Genomic DNA, 22,335 nt, shown 5'->3' on the forward strand with positions numbered 1-22,335 from the left:
ATTTCACCATCACCATAATATGGCTATTTGGTGTACTATACTGCACTGCTGTTTTTATATTTGTATACAATCATCACTCACTGTCACTAATGTAAATAACATGGTTCATCTTGTACTACATATGCTCTGCTGCTATACTTCAAAGTGTAGAATTTTTTTTAAGTAAATAATTTTTGTATTTAGTTGTAGTATTTAACTAGTATTATTATTTAACTAGTTTTAACTTTGCACAGTCTAAAAAAGTGGATCGGGATGCATTTCACTGCATGTTGTATAACTATGCACGTCACAAATAAAGAATCTTACCTTATCTACCTATTGCCATGCTTAGAGGTCACAGCTTATGCATCTGAGCATGTGGCATCTCTATGGAGTCCTTGTAGATGCCAAATCCTGGTGGGATGCTTCTAATTTGCACATACTTGATTCTTGACAAGTCTACATCAAGTCTCCTCTTGCCTGATAAGTCCTTATTTTCCCTTCATTACTGATCATACTGTGTACCCTACAGCCTCATTCTTGCATGCCTAAGTAAAAAAAAACGCTACATTGGCAGGAGTTTGGCAGCTGTAGAGTAACTATGATAATATAAGCTTCATTATACTGAAATAAGAAATGTTCTAAATATAATTGATTAAAAAGTCTGTACTATTCTATAAGTTACTATTTACTCTCCCCCTCTCAACATCTGTATTTTTTCATTCTCTCTTCATACAGGAGTTGGTGGTCTGATATTGAGAGGTAGGTCTAATACAGCCTTTGGGGGGTTTGCTCCTTTTGCCTAGAAGATGTACCGTATATACTCGAGTATAAGCCGAGTTTTTCAGCATCCAAAATGTGCTGGAAAAGTCTACCTCGGCTTATACTCGAGTCAGGGGCCAGTAGCTGAGATTGCAGTCACTTTTAATCATTCCTATACCAACAGTTCACTTGGGGAGAGACTGCAATATCCCACAGCTCCCTCTGTTGGTTATATGAAAGAATAACAGTGACTGCAATATCACACAGCGCCCTCTGTTGGTTATATGAAAGAATAACAGTGCGCCCTCTGTTGGTTATATGAAAGATTAACAGTGACTGCAATATCACACAGCGCCCTCTGTTGGTTATATGAAAGAATAACAGTGACTGCAATATCACACAGCGCCCTCTGTTGGTTATATGAAAGAATAACTGCGCCCTCTGTTGGTTATATGAAAGGTTAACAGTGACTGCAATATCACACAGCGCCCTCTGTTGGTTATTTGAAAGAATAACAGTGACTGCAATATCACACAGCACCCTCTGTTGGTTATACGAAAGATTAACAGTGATGGCAATATCACACAGCACCCTCTACACATGGTAGTGGGACAGTGGGACAATGCACACAGTAATCCGTTTGGCAATTCTCTGTCACCATCAACTTTGCAAAGAAGTCCGGTTGATCGCTGGGCGGGTCGCTTTGGCGGAATGTGCGCTGCTGGGAGACAGGGCTGTAGTTGTGTCTAGGCTTATACTAGAGTCAATAAGTTTTCCCAGTTTTCGTAGGTAAAATTAGGTACCTCGGCTTATACTCGGGACGGCTTATACTCAAGTATATACGGTATTAGAGCTTTTAACATCCCCTGTATTTCAGAACGCTAAAGCTTATATAACAATTTCTTTTTTTTTTTTTAGATTCAGGTTTCCGGTAGACAGCATTTGGCTGGAATTGTCTGCCTTGGAGGTATGCCTATACTTTGCTGGCCAACCAAATCTTCCCATGTATGCATGGATAACGAGGAAGAGCAGGCACCAGTTACAAATCCCTTTATCAATGTCAGGAATTGTATAAAGAAGCCTGGCATATCCAAGGGAAATACAAATCACAACCAATCTGCTGTATGCTGACAATAAGGGTTTATTTGAAATTGCAACAATATTTATATCTCCTACATAAATCTGGCACCATGGGCTGCCCATTATGGCAAGTACAATCCTTGCTTACCAATCATTAGTGTCTGACTGCCTTGAGCTGCAATTTGATTGGCTACAAAGATATACATGTAAGAACCTTAGACATTCTGTTTGGCTGTGTGGTACTGGTTAGTTACAGATTGGCCTCTGAACTCGTATAGTACACACAATGAAAGAGATTGAGAGATGAGAGAAATGAAAGAGAGAGAGATTTTTTTGGCTATATGTGTGCGAGCATTTTTAGTCGTGTGTAGAGAGATTTCTATTAAACGTGTAACTGGCACTATATTTTGAGTTTTACCCCTGTTGCTCATCACAGCTCAGTCAGATCATCATTAAAGTACAGATGTATACTTGGCGTATACAGATCAGCATCTATCTTAAGCTCTTCAAACTCCAGGTCTTCATCCTGCACACCATTCTCCTGTAGGGTCTTGTCCATGTCAAGAGGAACCCCACAGAATTTCCAGGTGTAGCTTGCTGCATGGGCGTTATATGCCAGGTAACGTTGTAGGATCTCCCATATTGTCTCCTCTGAGCAGACCTGCCAAAAGAAGAGACATTGGTATTGCTGCTGGCTTGTTTCAGGGGGTGGGCAGAGCTATATCTTTCCATTCCATTGGCACCACAGACACTGGACTAGATCAGCCACCGACCTCCCCACGGTGATGAGTATAGTTTGCGTAATGCTGATCACCAAAGAAACAACCTTCTCTTTATATATATGGATCCCACGGGCCACCCCATGAAGCTGCCCCCCTAGTCAAAGGCCCATAGATCCTTCTGGCTGTGTTGCCCAGCAGGGGTTAGTGCAGACTCAATCAGCCAGCAGTAATGTCCCACCTCTAGCATCTGCTCCTGAGACGTTAAGGTGTTGATGATGCGGATAAACCTGGTCTTCGAGGACAAGATCCCAACCTGATAGATGGTGTCCTTCCACCAGGGCCGTCCAAAGTCATTATCCCATCCCGAGCATGGAAAGCAGGGTGCTATGTGCAGGAAGCGTCCCTGGGGTGTGTAATACTTCAGGCATCCAGTCTGTGGATCAATATGGGTTTTTACCTAAAGAGCAATAAAGAAACATTTGATTTAAATATAAACTAACATGGATGGTATTATCCCCAAAAAAGCTTATGGGGTCTTCAGTAAAACCTAATAGAATAACAGCTTTCGGGAAAACATTTGAATAGCAGCTTCAATAATTGTGTTTTACTAGTGTTCGGTGTTTAATTCGTCATTATTTTAATGAAGTGCCACATAATGAAATATATATGTAAAGTCTGAGTACTTATTGGCAAGGGTGCTCTTGTTTTATAGGTATGTACTGTATATGCGCAGGAAGGGAAACGGGCAGAATTGGTCTTCCCCCATAATTCCTTGTGGTCATTGTGAGTACATGATATTGCTGGCTTAGTGGGCTTGCTGTTGGAAGGAGGGTGTTAGAAGGTTGGCATGGTCTCAGTTCTGCTGAGCACTTTTGCAGGGTAAGTAATCTTTGCACAATTTGGCCAACCACGTGCTGGGCCAAATCAGGCTGATCCGATCCTTGGTTCAAGGGCCAACAATGGGCACATTAACACACCAATAAGGTCCGTGCCTGGTGGCAGATGTATGTGAAGCTTTAGGGCAAGGCCAGACGTGGCATTTTTGAGGCGTTTTTACGTTGCGTTTTTAAAAAAGAACAGCCAGGCGTAAATACACCACTGAAACCAGTAGCGATCCTAGAGGGGACGGGCCCTGGTGCGTGACATCCTCATTTTCAGCGGCGAACGGACTGCGGGGGGGCCTGAGGAGGTGCGGGCCCTGGCCCGCTCGCACATCCGGTAGTTCCGCCACTGAAACCACATGCGACCGTCAACATGCGTTTTTCATGTGTTTTTCAGCACGTAGGATTCTTTGCCCAACATGCACTTCTCATTGTTCTCATTGAGAATTTGGACGCCATATTTAAAATACGCTGCGTATTTACGCAAAGTGTGGTTTCAAACGTGCAGATCCCATAGAGTCTATTGATTTGGTAGTTTCTTGACGTATTGGCGTTTCTGCTAAAAAACGCCAATACTTGCGTCCTGTGGCGGATTTCAGCTTGCAAGCGCCCTGTGTGAATTGCCATAGTGCGTTTTCCATTAATTTCAGTGGTAATGCAGTTTATGGGTATTTACGCCTGGCTGTTCTTTTTTAAAAACGCAATGTAAAAAACGCCGCAAAAACGCCACGTCTGGCCTTGCCCTGATGGAGAAACAATAAGAAAGAGATGTCCAACCCCTGAGATGCCTGTAAGGAATGTGACGCATGCAGTGCTTACAAACCCATCCCTTTACTTGGACCATGTGGACAATTGTCATGTCTTATAACACAATAGGAGAGTAATGCAAGAGTAGTAGCTAAGGGAGTTTTAATCTGAAAGGCCTTCATAAAAGATGGGAAAAACAAGAATGGGGAAATGTAAATGACGTACATTTATCAAGAGAATTTACCGGAATGAAGGGCTTAAAGGTTAGTGGTACACAGCTACGGCTTGGGTTGCCTAGATTTTATGAGGGTGTTACCAACTCATCTCGCTGTAAGTTGCCATTGTTTCAGGCCGCCCGTATCACCTCCTGTGACTCTCCTGCAATGTAATGGTGAATAAGGAACCAGGGGTGGTGAAGGTGCTGTTACTTCTGAGCGTGTGTATACAGACTGATCTGGGAATATTGGACAATCCTCACTATTGTGATGCTAAATGGTGCCTTCTGCTCTGCTTGTAAACGTGGCTCCCCCTGCTGGTGAGAAGACAGATTTGGGCGAAAACCCAAAATCTCTTGGAAGTGAACGAAGCAGCAAATCGGCAGTGGATTTCGGACACATGAAATAGTAGTAGTATTACTGGCGCTCACGCTAATGATGTAAAGCAGCACCGCCATGTACAGAATGTGATCCATCACTGAGAGAGAAGAAAGGGGTCATCAAAGAGGTTAGGAGGGGTCAGCAAACAAACTGGAGGGAGGGAGTGTACAGCTGCAATGAATTAGCAGTACTGCCCCCCCCTCACAATTACTTACGTCCCCTGTCTTGGGATTGAACCAGTGACTGATATCCCTGCCCCCAGCTGCAATGATTGGCTTGAGTAATACGTCACCTAGAGGAAAAGAGAGATGGATGTGAGTGGGGGGGGCACAGGATTAAAGATTCACATTAACCAGCAACCCACTGGCACCCAACAGCCCCAGCACTGCAACCATATACCTGTGCTTCCCCATGTAATTCACCCTGCAGGGGGAGGGACTCTCCTTCTGTCTGTGTCATTGTAACACCCTGCTGGGGGAGGGACTCTCCTTCTGTCTGTGTCACTGTATCACCCTGCAGGGGGAGGGACTCTCCTTCTGTCTGTGTCACTGTATCACCCTGCAGGGGGAGGGATTCTCCTTCTGTCTGTGTCACTGTATCACCCTGCAGGGGGAGGGACTCTCCTTCTGTCTGTGTCACTGTATCACCCTGCAGGGGGAGGGACTCTCCTTCTGTCTGTGTCATTGTATCACCCTGCAGGGGGAGGGATTCTCCTTCTGTCTGTGTCACTGTATCACCCTGCAGGGGGAGGGACTCTCCTGTCTGTGTCACTGGATCACACTGCAGGGGGCGGGACTCACGGCTCTTTCTGTCTGTCTCACTGTATCACCCTGCAGGGGGAGGGACTCTCCTTCTGTCTGTGTCACTGTATCACCCTGCAGGGGGAGGGACTCTCCTTCTGTCTGTGTCACTGTATCACCCTGCAGGGGGAGGGGCTCTCCTACTGTCTGTGTCATTGTATCACCCTGCAGGGGGAGGGTCTCTCCTTCTGTCTGTGTCACTGTATCACCCTGCAGGGGGAGGGACTCTCCTTCTGTCTGTGTCACTGTATCACCCTGCAGGGGGAGGGACTCTCCTTCTGTCTGTGTCACTGTATCACTCTTCAAGGGGATGGAGGGCCAACTCTTCCACCTGTGTAACTAGGCCACCCTAAAGGAGAGCAGACCCTCAGCTACCTCTGTCTGTGTGGGTGATTCTGACACCCTGCAGGGGGAGGAGCTCATTTATCAATATCAGGCAAATGCGCACCTGGGCAGTGACCCGTGGCTAACGATTGCTTTGACTGATCAGTTGGTGCAGGTTACTGCCCAGTGTTGGTAAGTGAGCGCTCACAGATTTTAATCCAAATCTCCCGGGAACATTTTTTAGTCAGATATATTAAACCCTCCCAGCTTTGGGCATTTTGGATTTTCTGAAGGTTATACATTTAATGGTGTCTATTGACAATTCTGTGCAATAAAACATAACATTAGGGGTAGCGGCTTCACTTCTATGGGTGCCACAGATTTACCTTCTCCTCACATAATGACTGTGACCCAGATACCCCCACACAACTGCCATTTGTCTGCTCTTTGTGCTGCTACTGGGGGGCTAGGAGTCCATTTGGTCTTTAAACTCCATGTATTACATTGGGCATTTTTAAAACACCCCCATGTGCTGTATCCCTGGAGATCAGAGGGGGGATTTGGCTGTAAGTGAGATATTCAGTGTGTCCAGGAGATCAGAGGGGGGATTGAGTAAGTAAATAGGAGAGATAAGGCTGATCCCAGGCAGAATTCAGCCCATGAAATATTTATCTGTTTCCTCAAAAGCAGCCGAGAGAAACCTGATCCTGTTCTTGTGGATAAACTGCTGCGAGGAAAGGCGGGTGTAAGTTCTTGTCTCCTCTTCCAGAAACCAGTAGGGGAGCGGAATTATATATAAATATATAAAGCCCACTGCTTATTTTGACTGCTAACCCAAATAGACATTGTTTCCAAATGGACCATCAACCTCACCCCGACCCAAAGAGCTGAATCTGGTTTTTTTCCACAGGATTTTGGAAATTAACTTGGCATCTAAGGTCCCCAAACAAGGAGATCCCCCCCCCCCCAATTTGGCCACCAATGCAGTCGTCACCCAATAAGTCTTTATTTCCTGTCCAATAGGAATGTGTCATTTTTCTGGCAAGATATTGGCTGGTCCTGCCCCCAGGAGAGGCCCTTGGACCAATCAGGAAGGGGTTGTTCACCTTTAAATGAACTGTCAGTATGATGCAGAGAGGGATATTCTGACACACTTTGTAATTGGTTTCCATTTTTTATCATTTGTGGTTTTTGACTTATTTAGCTTTTTATTCAGCAGCTATCCAGTTACTAGGGTCCAAATTCCCCTAGCAACCCTGCGCTGATTTGAATAAGAGACTGGAATATGAATAGGAGAGGCCTGAATAGAAATAGGAGGAATAACAAGTAACAATACAATACATTTGTAGCCTTACAGAGCATTTAGGGCCACAACACATTCATGTCCATCACTTAATCCCTCCCCCTACATTCACCCATTCCCCTTGCTCACTGCCCCTCGGAGTCGCCACGCCCCCTCCACATCAGCCTATAGGCTCCCCGGGATGTGTGCGGCCCCTAGTGGCAGCTCAGTACATTACAGCTCCTCAGTACAGCTCGCAGGGGATTATGGGAGTTTTAGTTAAAGAGGAGCAGATTGGGAGGTTGAGAGAGGCAAATGTACTAGAGGCTTCAGTCAGTCTCACCTTTGTGCTGCTCTAACAGAGGAGTCAGGTCGTACACTCTGCCCAAGTAGGAAACCCACAAATCGCTGAGGACGCAGTGTCTGGACACTTCCCGTGGGGTGAAGTACCGCGGCCGAACAGGACTCATGGCTGAAGCGTCCCAGTAGGTCTGTTGCTATGGCACCTAGACGCGTTACGCCGTCACTTCCGTGTTTCACTGCACCTGAGCCTGAATTCCGCCATTGCGTGTCACGCCTCACTTTGAATGTGCGTGGCTCGCCGTCCTTCTGCGTTCTACCCTGTTGTTGTGACAGGGGCTGACGTCACGGGTCTTTGCCTTCTCATTGGCTGGCGGATATAAATGTCGGGCAAGACGCAATGGGAGTTGTAGTTTTCATTTTGTTCCATGCTTAATTCGGACTACAAGTACCGACAGGCTGAGCGGGATTTGCTATGGCAGCGGTGTTAGAGGAGAATGGCTGCAGCAGGCAGAGCAGCCCCAGTGCCGGGGTAAGTGTCCTCAGGAATGTAGTGGTGTCCCTTCCAACCTCTTTTATTGTATCTATTGATTCCTGTACTGTCTGACCTCCCCCCATAGAGTATAGTTGGTATATCCCTCTGTACCCCTCCCCCCCCATAGTGTATAGTTGGTATATCCCTCTGTACCCCTCCCCCGTAGTGTATAGTTGGTATATCCCTCTGTACCCCCCCCATAGTGTATAGTTGGTATATCCCTCTGTACCCCCCCCATAGTGTATAGTTGGTATATCCCTCTGTACCCCTCCCATAGTATATAGTTGGTATATCCCTCTGTACCCTCCCATAGTATATAGTTGGTATATCCCTCTGTACCCTCCCATAGTATATAGTTGGTATATCCCTCTGTACCCCCCCCATAGTGTATAGTTGGTATATCCTCTGTACCCCCCCCCCATAGTGTATAGTTGGTATATCCCTCTGTACCCTCCCATAGTGTATAGTTGGTATATCCCTCTGTACCCTCCCATAGTGTATAGTTGGTATATCCCTCTGTACCCCCCCATAGTGTATAGTTGGTATATCCCTCTGTACCCTCTCATAGTGTGTAGTTGGTATATCCCTCTGTACCCCCCCATAGTGTATAGTTGGTATATCCCTCTGTACCCCCCATAGTGTATAGTTGGTATATCCCTCTGTACCCCCCCCATAGTGTATAGTTGGTATATCCCTCTGTACCCCCCCCCCATAGTGTATAGTTGGTATAATCCCTCTGTACCCCTCTCCCCCCATAGTGTATAGTTGGTGTACCCCTCCCCCCCATAGTGTATAGTTGGTATATCCCTCTGTACCCCCCCCCATAGTGTATAGTTGGTATATCCCTCTGTACCCCCCCCATAGTGTATAGTTGGTATATCCCTCTGTACCCCCCCCCATAGTGTATAGTTGGTATATTCCTCTGTACCCCCCCATAGTGTATAGTTGGTATATCCCTCTGTACCCCTCTCCCCCCCATAGTGTATAGTTGGTGTACCCCTCTCCCCCCATAGTGTATAGTTGGTATATCCCTCTGTTACCCCCCCCATAGTGTATAGTTGGTAATATCCGCTCTGTACCCCCCCCATAGTGTATAGTTTGGTATATCCCTCTGTACCCCCCCCATAGTGTATAGTTGGTATATCCCTCTGTACCCCCCCCATAGTGTATAGTTGGTATATCCCTCTGTACCCCCCCCTCCCCATAGTGTATAGTTGGTATATCCCTCTGTACCCCCCCCCCATAGTGTATAGTTGGTATATCCCTCTGTACCCCCCCCCATAGTGTATAGTTGTATATCCCTCTGTACCCCCCCCATAGTGTTATAGTTTGGTATATCCCTCTGTACCCCCCCATAGTGTATATAGTTGGTATATCCCTCTGTACCCTCCCATAGTGTATAGTTGGTATATCCCTCTGTAACCCTCCCATAGTGTATAGTTGGTATATCCCTCTGACCCCCCCCCCCCATAGTGTATAGTTGGTATGTACCCCCCCCATAGTGTATAGTTGGTATATCCCTCTGTACCCCCCCCATAGTGTATAGTTGGTATATCCCTCTGTACCCCCCCATAGTGTATAGTTGGTATATCCCTCTGTACCCCCCCATAGTGTATAGTTGTATATCCCTCTGTACCCCCCCCCCATAGTATAGTTGGTATATCCCTCTTACCCCCCCATAGTGTATAGTTGGTATATCCCTCTGTACCCCCCCCCCATAGTGTATAGTTGGTAATCCCTCTGTACCCCCCCCCATAGTGTATAGTGGTATATCCCTTGTACCCTCGCCATAGTGTATAGTTGGATATCCAGCTCTGTACCCTCCCATAGTGTATAGTTGGTATATCCTCTGTACCCCCCCCATAGTGTATAGTTGTATATCCTCTGTACCCCCCATAGTGTATAGTTGGTATATCCCTCTGTACCCCCCATAGTGTATAGTTGGTATATCCCTCTGTACCCCCCATAGTGTATAGTTTGGTATATCCGTCTGTACCTCCCCATATGTTGGTATATCCCCTCTGTACCCCCATAGTGTATAGTTGGTAATACCCTCTGTAGCCCTTTCCCCCCCCCCCCACATAGAGTACCGTTGGTATATCCCTCAGTAGTAGTGAAGCAGGGGCAGGTGTAGGAATATAAAGCCCCACATGTTGAGTAAGAGGAGGGCAGAGAAGCTGCAGGAGGGGCGTCTGTATATTCAGCCTCATGTCCTGTGGGGCAATTAGGGGGTCGCACCCTTGTGTGGGAGGAGCAGATTCCTGCCACTGGCTCACCCTTTTATGGAAGGGCCAAACCATAGCAGCCAATGGGATGTTTGCTCCTACACATGTGACCAGTAACTGCTGCCTGCTGATTGGTTGCTATAGGTTACTGCCCCAGGCAAACATAAGGGCATGTGTTTTTTTGGCAGGACTCTGATGCAGAGCCGGGGGACACTGCCCGTCACAAGTTGGAATCTCTGCTCAACCGCAACATGAGGATTGAAATGACAGACGGACGCTCCCTGATTGGCTGCTTCCTCTGTACGGACAGAGACTGTAACGTCATCTTGGGCTCCGCCCAGGAGTTTCTGCGACCGTCCGGTAGGGCCCAGGGATTGGCTTTTATTCTCTGCTGAAACCCCAGTGCCCACAAATAGCTACTGACTCAACACTTCTGATTGGCTCTCCTGTCTGTCCTACATCTTCTTTACAAGCGGGAAGCCTCAGTGGTGCCCAATCAGATTGTTACATTAGTGCCCACCCCTCCCCATATCATTTCTGCCCTGGAGACTCTGCGACAATATAATTAGGTTCATACTGGCCTGTGATTGGTTGTACTGGCGGAGGATGGGTGGCACTGGCTGGTTCTTACTCTGCTCCCAGAACAGATGTGGTGGCACGGAAACACAATATACGGGGCACAGTGATGCCTGTTATACACGTTACTGCTATGTATAGACATTGGAAGAGCATTTTATTATTCTCATTTAACTATTTTTTCCCCCCAACAGACTCCTTTCCTGTGAGGGAGCCGCGGGTGCTGGGTCTGGCCATGGTTCCTGGGCATCACATTGTGTCCATCCAAGTGGAGCTGGAGAGTGTCACCTCCCCGCAGTATATCTGATTGGGGGACAATCACACCAATGTTGCTTGGGAAGCCCAGCCCCTGAGTACAGTGCCCGCCCCTGAGGACCCACCTGTCTATAAACTTGGAGGAACATGTGATTGAAGCTGCGTGTGCCACGCGTGTTCTGTGCCAGGCTGTTACCTGGGTTGGTGTTGCTTATATGTTTGTTGTCACTTTGTAATTATTGTATAAAATCCATTGCTAAAGGGGCGGGGCCCCACTACTGATCATTTTGTTGTTTCCTCGTACACCCTGGCACCCCCGTACCCCCACACCAGTTACAAGACGCCCGGCTACAGATATTCAGATTTTACACAGAGACACTGAAAGATATTGTATTTCATATGAAAATTTGTACAAGTGAAAAAAATCATTGACAATAAACACATTACATAGCTTTGGGCACATTGATTGGTTGAGAAGTGGGTGTGCAAGTCTATTCTTGGATGCTGGGGGTCGCTGACCCTTTCAGATACATTCAGCTGCAGAACAGGAAGGCTCATCATTCGATAACCATAAACGGAACAAAAACCGTAGCTGAAATTCATCCATGCGAATGGTTTAACTTCCCCTTTAAAGAGGACTGCGAGTGTATTGCAGTGGTGGTGTGATGTCATGGAGAGCGCCCGCAAAACTTTACAGATATACAGGACCATCGCTGTTCCACTGCATGAACACGACAGAACTGACTTTTATGTATGATGATAATTGGTCATGGAGTTAAAGTAGTGATGTCATAAGCAGAATGATGATGTCAAAAGAGGAATGATGTCATCAGATGCACAGTCACTTGTTTGCCCCGGGCCTTACACCCAGGCTTTGCTCTCCTGAGGTCGGCCTTTTGTTACTTGTTTGCGCTGGGCGGGGCCTTGGTAGACGGCGCGGCTGTATGGCAGGAAGCAGGAGGCCAACTGGAGGCCCCGGGCAAGTCTGGCGTAGGCGGCGAGGCCAAGAATCAGCAGTGGGAGCAACAGGATGACTCCAAACACCAGGAGGGCAGTGCAAGCAGCGGGGGTGAGAATGGGAGAGCAGAGCGGCTCTGTGGGTCGTCGGAACTGGAAGGACAAGAGGGACAAGATTTAATATTGAATGATATCAGAACCACCCCTGCTGGCAGCCAGTTGCCTGTGCCGACTACTCCAGCTAGGTGGCTTATATCAGGGTGGCCAAAGGGGCAAACAATCAGATCATATGTCCTCAGGGCAACAACTAATCAGTCCTTACCCCAATGGAATTTTTAATCCAACCCGATAGATATCTGCCCAATTTTAGGACCAAAATGACGACTTAAAGAGATACTGACATCAGAAAAATAACTTTTTATTATAGATCATAACATTGTCTTTGAATAAATTTATAATTTTGCCATAAAAGTATTTGCCTGATGCTTTTACATTTACCTTTCTTACCCCCTTGTTCCTCTATGAGGAGGCAGCCATATTTGTGCAGCAGGAGTCCGTTACCTTTAGAGACTCTTAACTGACAGTTTGAGAAGGGACAGCCTGGTTGGCAAAACTGTCAGGTTTAGGAACTTCAAGTGACAATTACTTACGAAAGCAGAACTATCAGCGAAAAACAATCAACATGATCTATAAGCAACTTTTAATGTAGATTAATATTTTGAAAAGAACATTTTTAATGTCAGTATCACTTTAAAGGCGTTGTTCACCTTTAAATAAACTTTTAGTATGACGTAGATAGGGATATTCTGAGACAATTTGCAATTGGTTTTCATTTTTTATTATTTTTGGTTTTTGACTTATTTAGCTTTTGATTCAGCAGCTCTCCAGTTTGTAATTTCTGCCATCTGTGGTTGCTGTGGTCCAAATTCCCCTAGCAACCATGCACTGATTGGAATAAGAGACTGGATTATGAATAGGAGAGGCCTGAATAGAAAGAGGAGGAATAAAAAGTAGCAATAACAATACATTTGTAGCCTTACAGAGCATTTGTTTTTTAGATGGGGTCACTGACCCCCATTTGGAAAGAGTCAGAAGAAAAAAAGCAAATATTTAAACAACTATAAAAAATAAATAATGAAGACGTGCTTGGAATTAACCATTTTATAACATACTAAAAGTTACCTTAAAGGTGAAGCACCCCTTTAAACCTGTTCATGTATGGCCACATTTAGATGCCACAATGGTGATCCTCCTTCCCCAGAGACAATGGTTTAGCCATGAGGAACAGAGACACCACAGGAATGAGTGGGCAGTTGTGTTGGTATATGGCAGTTTATGAGCAAGTCCTCAACTCTTCCACACCACCCCCACCTAACACAGTGGTACATGCCAGTAATGCCCTAACCAGTCACAAATGTGCTTTTATAACAGCGTGTGTCCCAGTGTGATGGAAGCTCAGTGCTGATTGGCTGCAGGTTACACATGGGAATACCCAGCGGCTGCTGCTGCATATAATAATAACGAGCACCTAATGTATCATCCAATGCCTCCAGCCCAGTGGGGGGGTACTTACCCGGGGGTGGCACAGGAACCCGTAGAGCAGCATGGCAGCAGCAGGCAGGAGGGCTCCTCCGCACAACACCAGGAATATCAGTAGGTTGGTACATCCCACCAGCAGGTTGTGGGCAGTGATGAGAACGGCACAGGCCCAACAATCCAGGGGTTCCCTTGGCACAGGGGGTACTGGGGTATAAGGAGGGGGCAGGGCGGGGGCATCATCACCCCCCACCACTGCCAGGCTCACGTCTGAGTGGGACATAAATCTCTGTTGGTGCAACTGTCTGTTCTGCCCGAGCTGATCAACTGCCAACTGCAACACTGCCCTGTCCCATGCAACTCCTGTAACAACTCCCTGCGCCTCTCCTCCTCCCTCCCCATCCTTATCTAGGAATGCAGCTCACTCCCCCTAATGCTCTGCTCACTCTCAGGAATGTGAAGACCCCCGCCGACCAACCCCCCAATATACAACCTGCCTCCTGATACTACATCCCAGCACCCATCCCAGCACCCATCCCAGCACCCTGTAGCACCGACACAGGGAACGGGCACAAGGGAAAGGCATAAGAGGCGGGTGCTTTCTGGTACCCTGGTAACTGGATACGCACAAGATCATTGGCCACAGGATGGAGCAGCAGTTGCTGGGGAGAAGTAACCAGTATGGCAGCTCCACTCCCATCAACCTCCCTGTACCAATAATGAGCATTTACCTTCTCTATAATAAATGGGGGTCCCAACTGTGCTCAGGATGAAATAGTGAATCTAACTGGGCTCCATGTTGCAAGGCTGGAGCTGCACCAAGATGGGGGTGCAATAAGGGCCCCTCACTTGGAATTGTGTTGGTCGATACTGAGACTGGGGTGCCATAGGGAGGCAAGAGGTTGTCATTAGCCCCTTATGATGTCATCATCATCATCCCAGAGAGGCTTGAAGTGACCTCATCTTGCTCTAAACTCAGCAGGATTAACCTTCAGTGTGTGGCGCTGTCTCTTTAAACTACAAATATGTAGTTCTGCCTTCAGATTACTGACATTCCTTATCTGTATGTTTGTAATGTACGGACTCCCTATGGCACCGCTCGGCACTCATCTATATACACAACCGCTCCCCAAGCTTTCTCTATCTGGTTCAGTAGCAGCTTCAATCCACTATAGAGGAACTATGACATCATAGCTATTATCACAGCATAGGCATACTAAGCACAATTCAGCAGGAACAGTCCCTAAGTTTGCTCATAGACTGTACAGAGAGATCCCATAAAACTATGGCAGCATAGGTATTCCTCTGTACTAAGCACAATTCAGCAGGAACAGTCCCTAAGTTTGCTCATAGTCTGTACAGAGAGATCCCATAAAACTATGGCAGCATAGGTATTCCCTGTACTAAGCACAATTCAGCAGGAACAGTCCCTAAGTTTGCTCATAGTCTGTACAGAGAGATCCCATAAAACTATGGCAGCAAATGGATTCAGTGGGAAACTTGGCTGCCCTGTGATGTTGGGAGTTGTAGTTCAGAGCTGGAATAGAGGTGTCAGACTGATACATTGGGAGTGTTGGCCAGTGGCTAATGGCAGAGGCTGGGTGGCTTCTCTTCACTCTCTCACAGGTTTGAGATAAAACAGACACTGACCCCACAGCTGGACGGGTCACATTCAACCCCCCAAGCAAAGGCAACAGCCCTAGGGGGAACCCGGGGAAAGTCTCCAAGTCATATACAGAGTGTGTGTGGGGGGAGGGGCTGAATCATGGCTCTATGTCATTGTCACAATTGGGAGGGGGAAGGGTATAATGATGATGGTACATAGTTAATTAAGGTGAAAGGAAAAGACAAAATTCCATGAGCTCTTGTACCTACACCTGAATACATCAGCTCCCATACAACTAATATACATCATGAGTCTCTTATTAATTCCCACCTTGACTACTGTAACTTACTCCTTGCTGGTTTCCAACTTGTTGCCTTTTTCAACTTATAAACTCTGACAGAGTCTTTCATCTGTCTCACCCCTATCAGCTGCTCCCTGTGCACCCCTATATCCCTATATATATATATACACCCCTATATCCCATATATATATATATATATATACACCCCTATATCCCATATATATATGTATACACCCCTATATCCTATATATATATATACACCCCTATATCCCTATATATATATATACACCCCTATATCCCTATATATATATACACCCCTATATCCCATATATATATATATATATATATATATATATATATATATATATATACACCCCTATATCCCATATATATATGTATACACCCCTATATCCCTATATATATATATACACCCCTATATCCCTATATATATATATACACCCCTATATCCCTATATATATACACCCCTATATCCCTATATATATACCCCTATATCCCTATATATATATATATATATATATATATATATATATATATATATACACACCCCTATATCCCATATATATATATGTATATATATATATACACCCCTATATATATATATACACCCCTATATCCCTATATATATACACCCCTATATCCCTATATATATATATATACCCTATATCCCTATATATATATACCCTATATCCCTATATATATACCCCTATATCCCTATATATATATATATATATATATATATATATATACACACCCCTATATCCCTATATATACACCCCTATATCCCTATATATATATCTATACACACCCATATATCCCTATATATATACACCCCTATATCCCATATATATATATATACACCCCTATACCCCTATATATATACCCCTATATCCCTTCCCTGGCACCCAGTCTCCTCTTCATTTCACATTACTGACACATTCACATTCAGGGCCCTTAAAGGGGTTGTTCATCTTTAAATGAACTGTCAGTATGATGTAGAGAGGGATATTCTGAGACAATTTGTAATTGGTTTTCATTTTTTATTATTTGTGGTTTTTGAGTTATTTAGCTTTTTATTCAGCAGCTCTCCAGTTTGTCATTTCAGCCATCTGGTTGCTGTGGTCCAAATTCCCCTAGCAACCATGCACTGATTTGAATAAGAGACTGGAATATGAATAGGAGAGGCCTGAATAGAAAGATGAGGAATAAAAAGTAACAATAACAATACATTTGTAGCCTTACAGAGCATTTGTTTTTTTAGATGGGGTCAGTGACCCCCATTTGAAAGTTGTAAAGAGTCAGAACATGAATAAGGCAAATAATTAAAAAAACTTAAAATTGAATTGAAAAGTTGCTTAGAATTAGCAATTCTATAAAATACTAAAAGTTAACTTAAAGGTGAACCTCTCCTTTAACGGTATTACAAATGGCCAAACTGTCAGCTGCAGAAATGCGGTCACAATGAATGTTGAAAGACTGCGTTCCACATGAATCCAGTACTGAGGCAACAAAAAGAACTAAATGATGCAAAAACCACAGATAATAAAAAATGAAAACCAATTGCAAATTGTCTCAGAATATCCCTCTCTGCATCAGACTGACAGTTCAATTAAAGGAGAATCACCCCTTTAAGCCGAAAGCTTATTGGATACATGGGTTGAATCATGAGGCTTCTTCTGACAGTTGCACAAATGCACAACAGCGACACCTAGTGGTGAGAATGATCTTTTTTTCAGTTACCTTTAGTGATGTGGGGCTGGAGTTTCTCTCGACCCACCAACTTCCATCCCAAACCCGGCCCAGCCCACTCCACCCTCCCACACCCACCCCTGTCCCTTTGTGATGTCACAAAAGGGGTGGAGCAGGCGTGAGTCTATAAATTCAGGGAACAGAGGTTGTGGATGGGGAGAGCTGAAGCAAAGGACAACCCTAAGATTTTTGCAGTACCAGGTCTGAACCTGCCCGACCCTCGGGTCCTATGGATTTCAGGCCGGCCTGCACATCACTCGTTACCTTGTATAATTAATTAATCCTGTGCTACATACAGTATTTTCAATGGGAAACAGAAGGAACCATGCACTGTATTAGATGCAGCATCATATGAGCTGGAACATAGATTGGAGCACTGGTCCTTTATTTGTAAATTTATAAAGTACCCCCCTTGTAAAATATAAGGATATTATAATTATTACCGAGGAGTTCCATGACCATATAAAAGCACGAGGCTGAAGGCCGACTGTTATTATACAGGTCATGGAACCCCGAGGTGACTTCTAATATCCGTATATTCTACAAGAGGAGGTACTTTATTACAATACATAATAAGTTTCAGTGAGTCATGTGACAGAAATGACATCACTAAGCTCCAATTTTATCCAATGGCATCACTAAGCACCGTTCATAAAGATATAATTTACACGATATTCATGTCTCCACCTAGTGGCAGCAAATGGGCATTACAATACCAAATACTTAGAGACCCTTCTGTAATCTCATGTCTTCACCTAGTGGCAGTAAATGGACATGAAGTTACTGATGGGGCTATAAGTATTGGTATTGTAATGCCCATTTGCTGCCACTGGAGGGACACATGAGATTACTAAATTTAGTATTGGTATTGTAACGCCCATTTGCTGCCACTGGAGGGAGACATGAGATTACAGAAGGGGCTCTAAGTATTATTATTGTAATGTCCATTTACTGCCACTGGAGGGAGACATGAGATTACAAATATACTCTAAGTATTAGTAGTGTAATACCAATTTAGATTTGAGATTACAGGTGGAAGGCCACTTTTTCTGGTTCCATATAGAATGGGGATTCATCCATCAAACAAACAAGCGGAATAAAATAAATCAGCTTCTTTCTGTGAATGAGCTGCGCTTCTTCTCAATCCATTAGTGATTTTTGTGCTGATTCCTTTACTGATGAGTTGGAGCTGCATAATCTTAATCATTTCTGGACCAAATTTTTTCTAATTTGCCCACTGAGTTGTTTCCCAGTGACCCTGTGTGACCCTGTGTGACCCAGTGTGACCCTGTACAGTAGATTCTTGCAGAGGGAATAAAGTCATATTCCACTTACTCTTTCATGAGAAGGAGAATACGACACTCCACTGACAACATTGGCCCAATTAAAAAATGTTGCCTTTTACTTCTGACACTTTCCAGCTTCTAAATGGGGGTCACTGACCCCATCTAAAAAACAAATACTCTGTAAGGCTACAAATGTATTATTATTGTTACTTTTTATTCCTCATCATTCTATTCAGGCCTCTCCTATTCATATTCCAGTCTCTTATTCAAATCAATGCATGGTTGCTAGGGAAATTTGAACCCTAGCAACCAAATGGCTAACATTGCAAACAGGAGAGCTGCTGAATAAAAAGCTAAATAACTCAGATAATAAAAAATGAAAACCAATTGCAAATTGTCTCAGAATATCCCTCTCTACATCAGACTAACAGTTAATTTAAAGGGGAACAACCCCTTTTACTGTCCCTTGATGAGGCCACAATGCTGTAAAACAGCTTCACCCCCCTATTTTGTGGGTTACATAATACAACTCATTACTTCACAGGCCACTTCTTTGTATCCCCCATCAACTTACTCAAATATCCTTTCTCCAAATACATTTTCCACGTCTCCCGTAAGTCGCCTTCCTTCATTAGCGGATGGTTATGCCTGCGCCACTCTCAACATTCAGGACTTGGGATGAGAGTGGAGCAAATGTTTCAGGTGTCAGCTTCTGGAATGCAATACAGGTATGGGACCTGTTATCCAGAATGCTCCGGACTTTGGGGTTTCCGGATAACAGATCTTTACGTAATTTGGATCTTCATACCTTAAGTCTACTAGAAAATCATGTTAACATTAAATAAACCCAATAGGCTGGTTTTGCCTCCAATAAGGATTAATTATATCTTAGTTGGGATCAAGTACAAGCGACTGTTTTATTATTACACAGAAAAAAGGAAATAATTTTTAAAAAACTTGAATTATTTGGATAAATTGGAGTCTATGGAATATAGCCTTCCTGTAATTTAGAACTTTCTGCATAACGGGTTTCTGGATAACAGATCCCATACCTGAAATGTGTCCTATTTCTCTGTATCTAAATCACACCCCTTTGTATAAACTGTCACATGTAAATTGGCTGGGCAGGGGAGAAACCCAATTGAGGACATCTGAAGGACCCAGGGAGAACCTTTGCTTTGGAGCTCAACCTACAGGGAGATTCAGGAGAGGGTATAAAGAAACCCCTGCAGAAACTACTATCAGCTGAGACAGTGACATGGACCAGACTAGAGCTCCAGCCATATAGAGCGAGTGCTTTCTGCTCAACTGTCAGCGAATCCATTTATCAGCCGCACAAGTGCCACATTGCCAGGGACTGAACTGTGAAATTGCGTTTGTGCATCCGGAGTGAAGTATTTGTGAGACTGTCCCAGGAGCTGATAGACCACACGGGTTCCCCAGTTCAGGGTTTACATTGTTTATAGTGAACATTTATTGTTTTATACTTTCTCATTTTATATCAAGTTTATTTTCCTGGTGGGATTCCCCTGAGTTGTACTCGTTAGTGGCCACTAGGTGGAGTCACTGCGCTGCAGATCCCAGTTCCCACTATCTTTCATAAGCAAAGAGAGTTCAGAGCTGAATGCTGGATCGCTTGGTTCACTAAATAAATTCCCATAAATCTAAAAGTTGGTAATCTGTGTCCCATAGATTAAAGGGTAAATCTTACCTTACGACAGGGTTACCCATTGGTTCATGGAACGTGTCCTGGATCTCTCCAAAGTACATCAGGCCCCACAGACAAACCATCCTATAAATAACATGTGAATGTACAAGTAAAGTGATGTAAAGGGATTCTGTCATGGTTTTTATGGTGTCATTATAATTTCGAAATTACACAGTGTACATTGCAGGTAATTCATTCTACCACTTAAAATTATATTTTTCAACCAGTAAATATATATTTTTTAATTGTAATATTGGTGTGTAGGCAGCCGCTTTGGGTCATTGTGCCTGGTCATGTGCTTTCAGATAAGCTATTGTTTCTCCTTCTCAATGTAACTGAAAGAGTCACGACTTTGATTAGCCCGACTTGGATTTTTCCTATTGAGTGTTGTTCTCATATCTACCACTAGGTGGAGCATGGGACTACTTTTAGCAATGCAGGTGTCAGGGAGCTGTTATCTGTTACCTGACCATTGTTCTGCTGATGGTCTGCTGGGGTGGGGGTGAGAGGCAGTGATATCACTCCAACTTGCAACAGAGCAGTAAAGAGTGACTGAAATTTATTTTAAAAGTCATGTGACTGGGGGCACCTTTGCAACTAAGTCTTGTCCAGATTTAAAAATCAGATTTTAAAATTAAATAATAATTAAATAATAAAATAAATATAATTATATAATAAAATAATATAATAAAATCTGTTGGATTTCAGTGCAGATGCGATTTTTAAAGAATATGTTTTCCCGTGACATAATGTTGTTTTTTTGTTGGACTGTTCCCGTGACTTGGTAAGTGATATATACAACATGCGACTTTTGTAACCCCTGTCTAGAAAAATTGGATGTCCGAATAGTTTGCAAAAAAGGTAAAGCTTTAATACAAATGAATGTAAACAAGGCTCCAGGGCCTGATGGCATACACCCCTGGGTTCTAAGAGAGCTTAGTTCAGTTTTAGACCAGCCCTTATTTCTGATTTCTGGATTGTAGCTGACGTTATTCCAATATTTAAAAAGGGGAATGAAATGAGGAGCAGTGAACACAGTGTAACGAAGGCAAACACACTGCAAGTTTGTGTAGATTAAACTACTAATCACAGAAGAAAAAGAAGAAGTGAAATCAAAACACTATTAGTCCATAAACACTCACTTCAAAGCAAACTAGTTCAGTGTGGCGCCTATGTAGTATGATTGGCAAAACTGCCTTAAGTAAAACGTAACTTTTAATAAATAGGCTAAAAAGAGGAGCGCCCACAAAAGACAAACCCACTGCTAATAGCCCATAAGGCCGCAGTGCAGGAACAATATCCCTAAAAAACATTCATTTAAAAACCAGCAAATGGTGGAAACGGTGGTATCTTAATCAGCCAAAGAAAATACTTTGACGGTAGTAGTATAAACCAATGGTTACAGTGCAAGCACTACCCACTCCCACCCTTCCATTTGTGCCCAAAGTTTGTCAGCAAGAACCTGCCTGTCTACGTAGGGACAGAGTGGGAGCTAAGCTGCCACCGTCCACCTATGCCGCCCAACGCGTTTCGCTGACTACTTCAGCTTCCTCAGGGGCATAAGTGGTGGGCGCTCATCTTTTCAAAGTTTAAATAGGCATTCGCTGCGTGTTCGCGCCGCGTGTTCATCAAAAAAAGGTCGTAGAGACGTTAGTGCGTCTTTTCGCTGGCGTATTTACGCACAATTATATTGCGCCTGCGCGCCTGACAAATATGCTGGCGTATTATACTACTACCATCGAAGTATTTTTGTTGGCTGATTAAGGGGGATGATGTTTCCACCATTTGCTGGTTTTTAAATGAATGTTTTTTAGGGATATTGTTCCTGCACTGCGGCCTTATGGGCTATTAGCAGTGGGTTTGTCTTTTGTGGGCGCTCCTCTTTTTAGCCTATTTATTAAAAGTTACGTTTTACTTAAGGCAGTTTTGCCAATCATACTACATAGGCGCCACACTGAACTAGTTTGCTTTGAAGTGAGTGTTTATGGACTAATAGTGTTTTGATTTCACTTCTTCTTCTTCTGCAATATTTACAAAGGGATTACGATCTCAGCCTGGCAATTATAGGCCAGTAAGCTTGACATCTGTGGTGGGCAAATTATTTGACGGT

At 44.2% G+C, this 22,335-nt stretch overlaps 3 protein-coding genes across 4 annotated transcripts; 1 reads left to right on the forward strand and 2 right to left on the reverse strand.

The window, feature by feature from the left end:
* Positions 1 to 1,864: 1,864 nt before the first annotated feature.
* On the reverse strand, positions 1,865 to 7,790 carry cyb5d1.L (cytochrome b5 domain containing 1 L homeolog). 2 transcript variants are annotated; one of them, XM_018251178.2, is made up of 4 exons: positions 7,517 to 7,790; positions 4,983 to 5,059; positions 2,857 to 3,000; positions 1,865 to 2,482 (listed from the first exon to the last, which is right to left on the reverse strand). In XM_018251178.2, exons 1-4 carry the CDS (start codon positions 7,641 to 7,643, stop codon positions 2,252 to 2,254), a joined length of 579 nt encoding a protein of 192 aa, XP_018106667.1. In that variant the 5' UTR covers positions 7,644 to 7,790; the 3' UTR covers positions 1,865 to 2,251. The 2 variants fall into 2 exon arrangements, with proteins under 2 accessions (XP_018106667.1, NP_001088827.1); NM_001095358.1 differs by having other exon boundaries at positions 2,782 to 3,000; positions 7,517 to 7,670.
* Positions 7,791 to 7,902: 112 nt separating this feature from the next.
* On the forward strand, positions 7,903 to 11,516 carry naa38.L (N(alpha)-acetyltransferase 38, NatC auxiliary subunit L homeolog). The gene is given in 3 exon segments (NM_001092050.1): positions 7,903 to 8,005; positions 10,422 to 10,593; positions 11,004 to 11,516. Coding segments are annotated over 3 exon segments (342 nt in total). The 5' UTR covers positions 7,903 to 7,948; the 3' UTR covers positions 11,117 to 11,516.
* On the reverse strand, positions 11,442 to 14,041 carry LOC108711771 (transmembrane protein 88). The gene is made up of 2 exons (XM_018253808.2): positions 13,595 to 14,041; positions 11,442 to 12,174 (listed from the first exon to the last, which is right to left on the reverse strand). Exons 1-2 carry the CDS (start codon positions 13,838 to 13,840, stop codon positions 11,926 to 11,928), a joined length of 495 nt encoding a protein of 164 aa, XP_018109297.1. The 5' UTR covers positions 13,841 to 14,041; the 3' UTR covers positions 11,442 to 11,925.
* Positions 14,042 to 22,335: the final 8,294 nt, after the last annotated feature.

This window comes from Xenopus laevis, chromosome 3L (assembly GCF_017654675.1).
Source record: "Xenopus laevis strain J_2021 chromosome 3L, Xenopus_laevis_v10.1, whole genome shotgun sequence".
NCBI classification, from domain to species: Eukaryota; Metazoa; Chordata; class Amphibia; order Anura; family Pipidae; genus Xenopus; species Xenopus laevis.

What these genes read in the sequence shown, in the direction of transcription:
- cyb5d1.L (NM_001095358.1), bottom strand. Translation starts at nt 7,643, where the DNA reads ATGAGTCCTGTTCGGCCGCGGTACTTCACCCCACGGGAAGTGTCCAGA. An exon ending in TCTGTTAGAGCAGCACAAAG is followed by an intron (nt 5,060 to 7,516) that starts GTGAGACTGACT and finishes CTTTTCCTCTAG; the next exon opens with GTGACGTATTACTCAAGCCA. An exon ending in CTCAGGAGCAGATGCTAGAG is followed by an intron (nt 2,483 to 2,781) that starts GTGGGACATTAC and finishes TTCTTTTGGCAG; the next exon opens with GTCTGCTCAGAGGAGACAAT.
- LOC108711771 (XM_018253808.2), bottom strand. Translation starts at nt 13,840, where the DNA reads ATGTCCCACTCAGACGTGAGCCTGGCAGTGGTGGGGGGTGATGATGCC. An exon ending in GGTTCCTGTGCCACCCCCGG is followed by an intron (nt 12,175 to 13,594) that starts GTAAGTACCCCC and finishes TTGTCCTTCCAG; the next exon opens with TTCCGACGACCCACAGAGCC.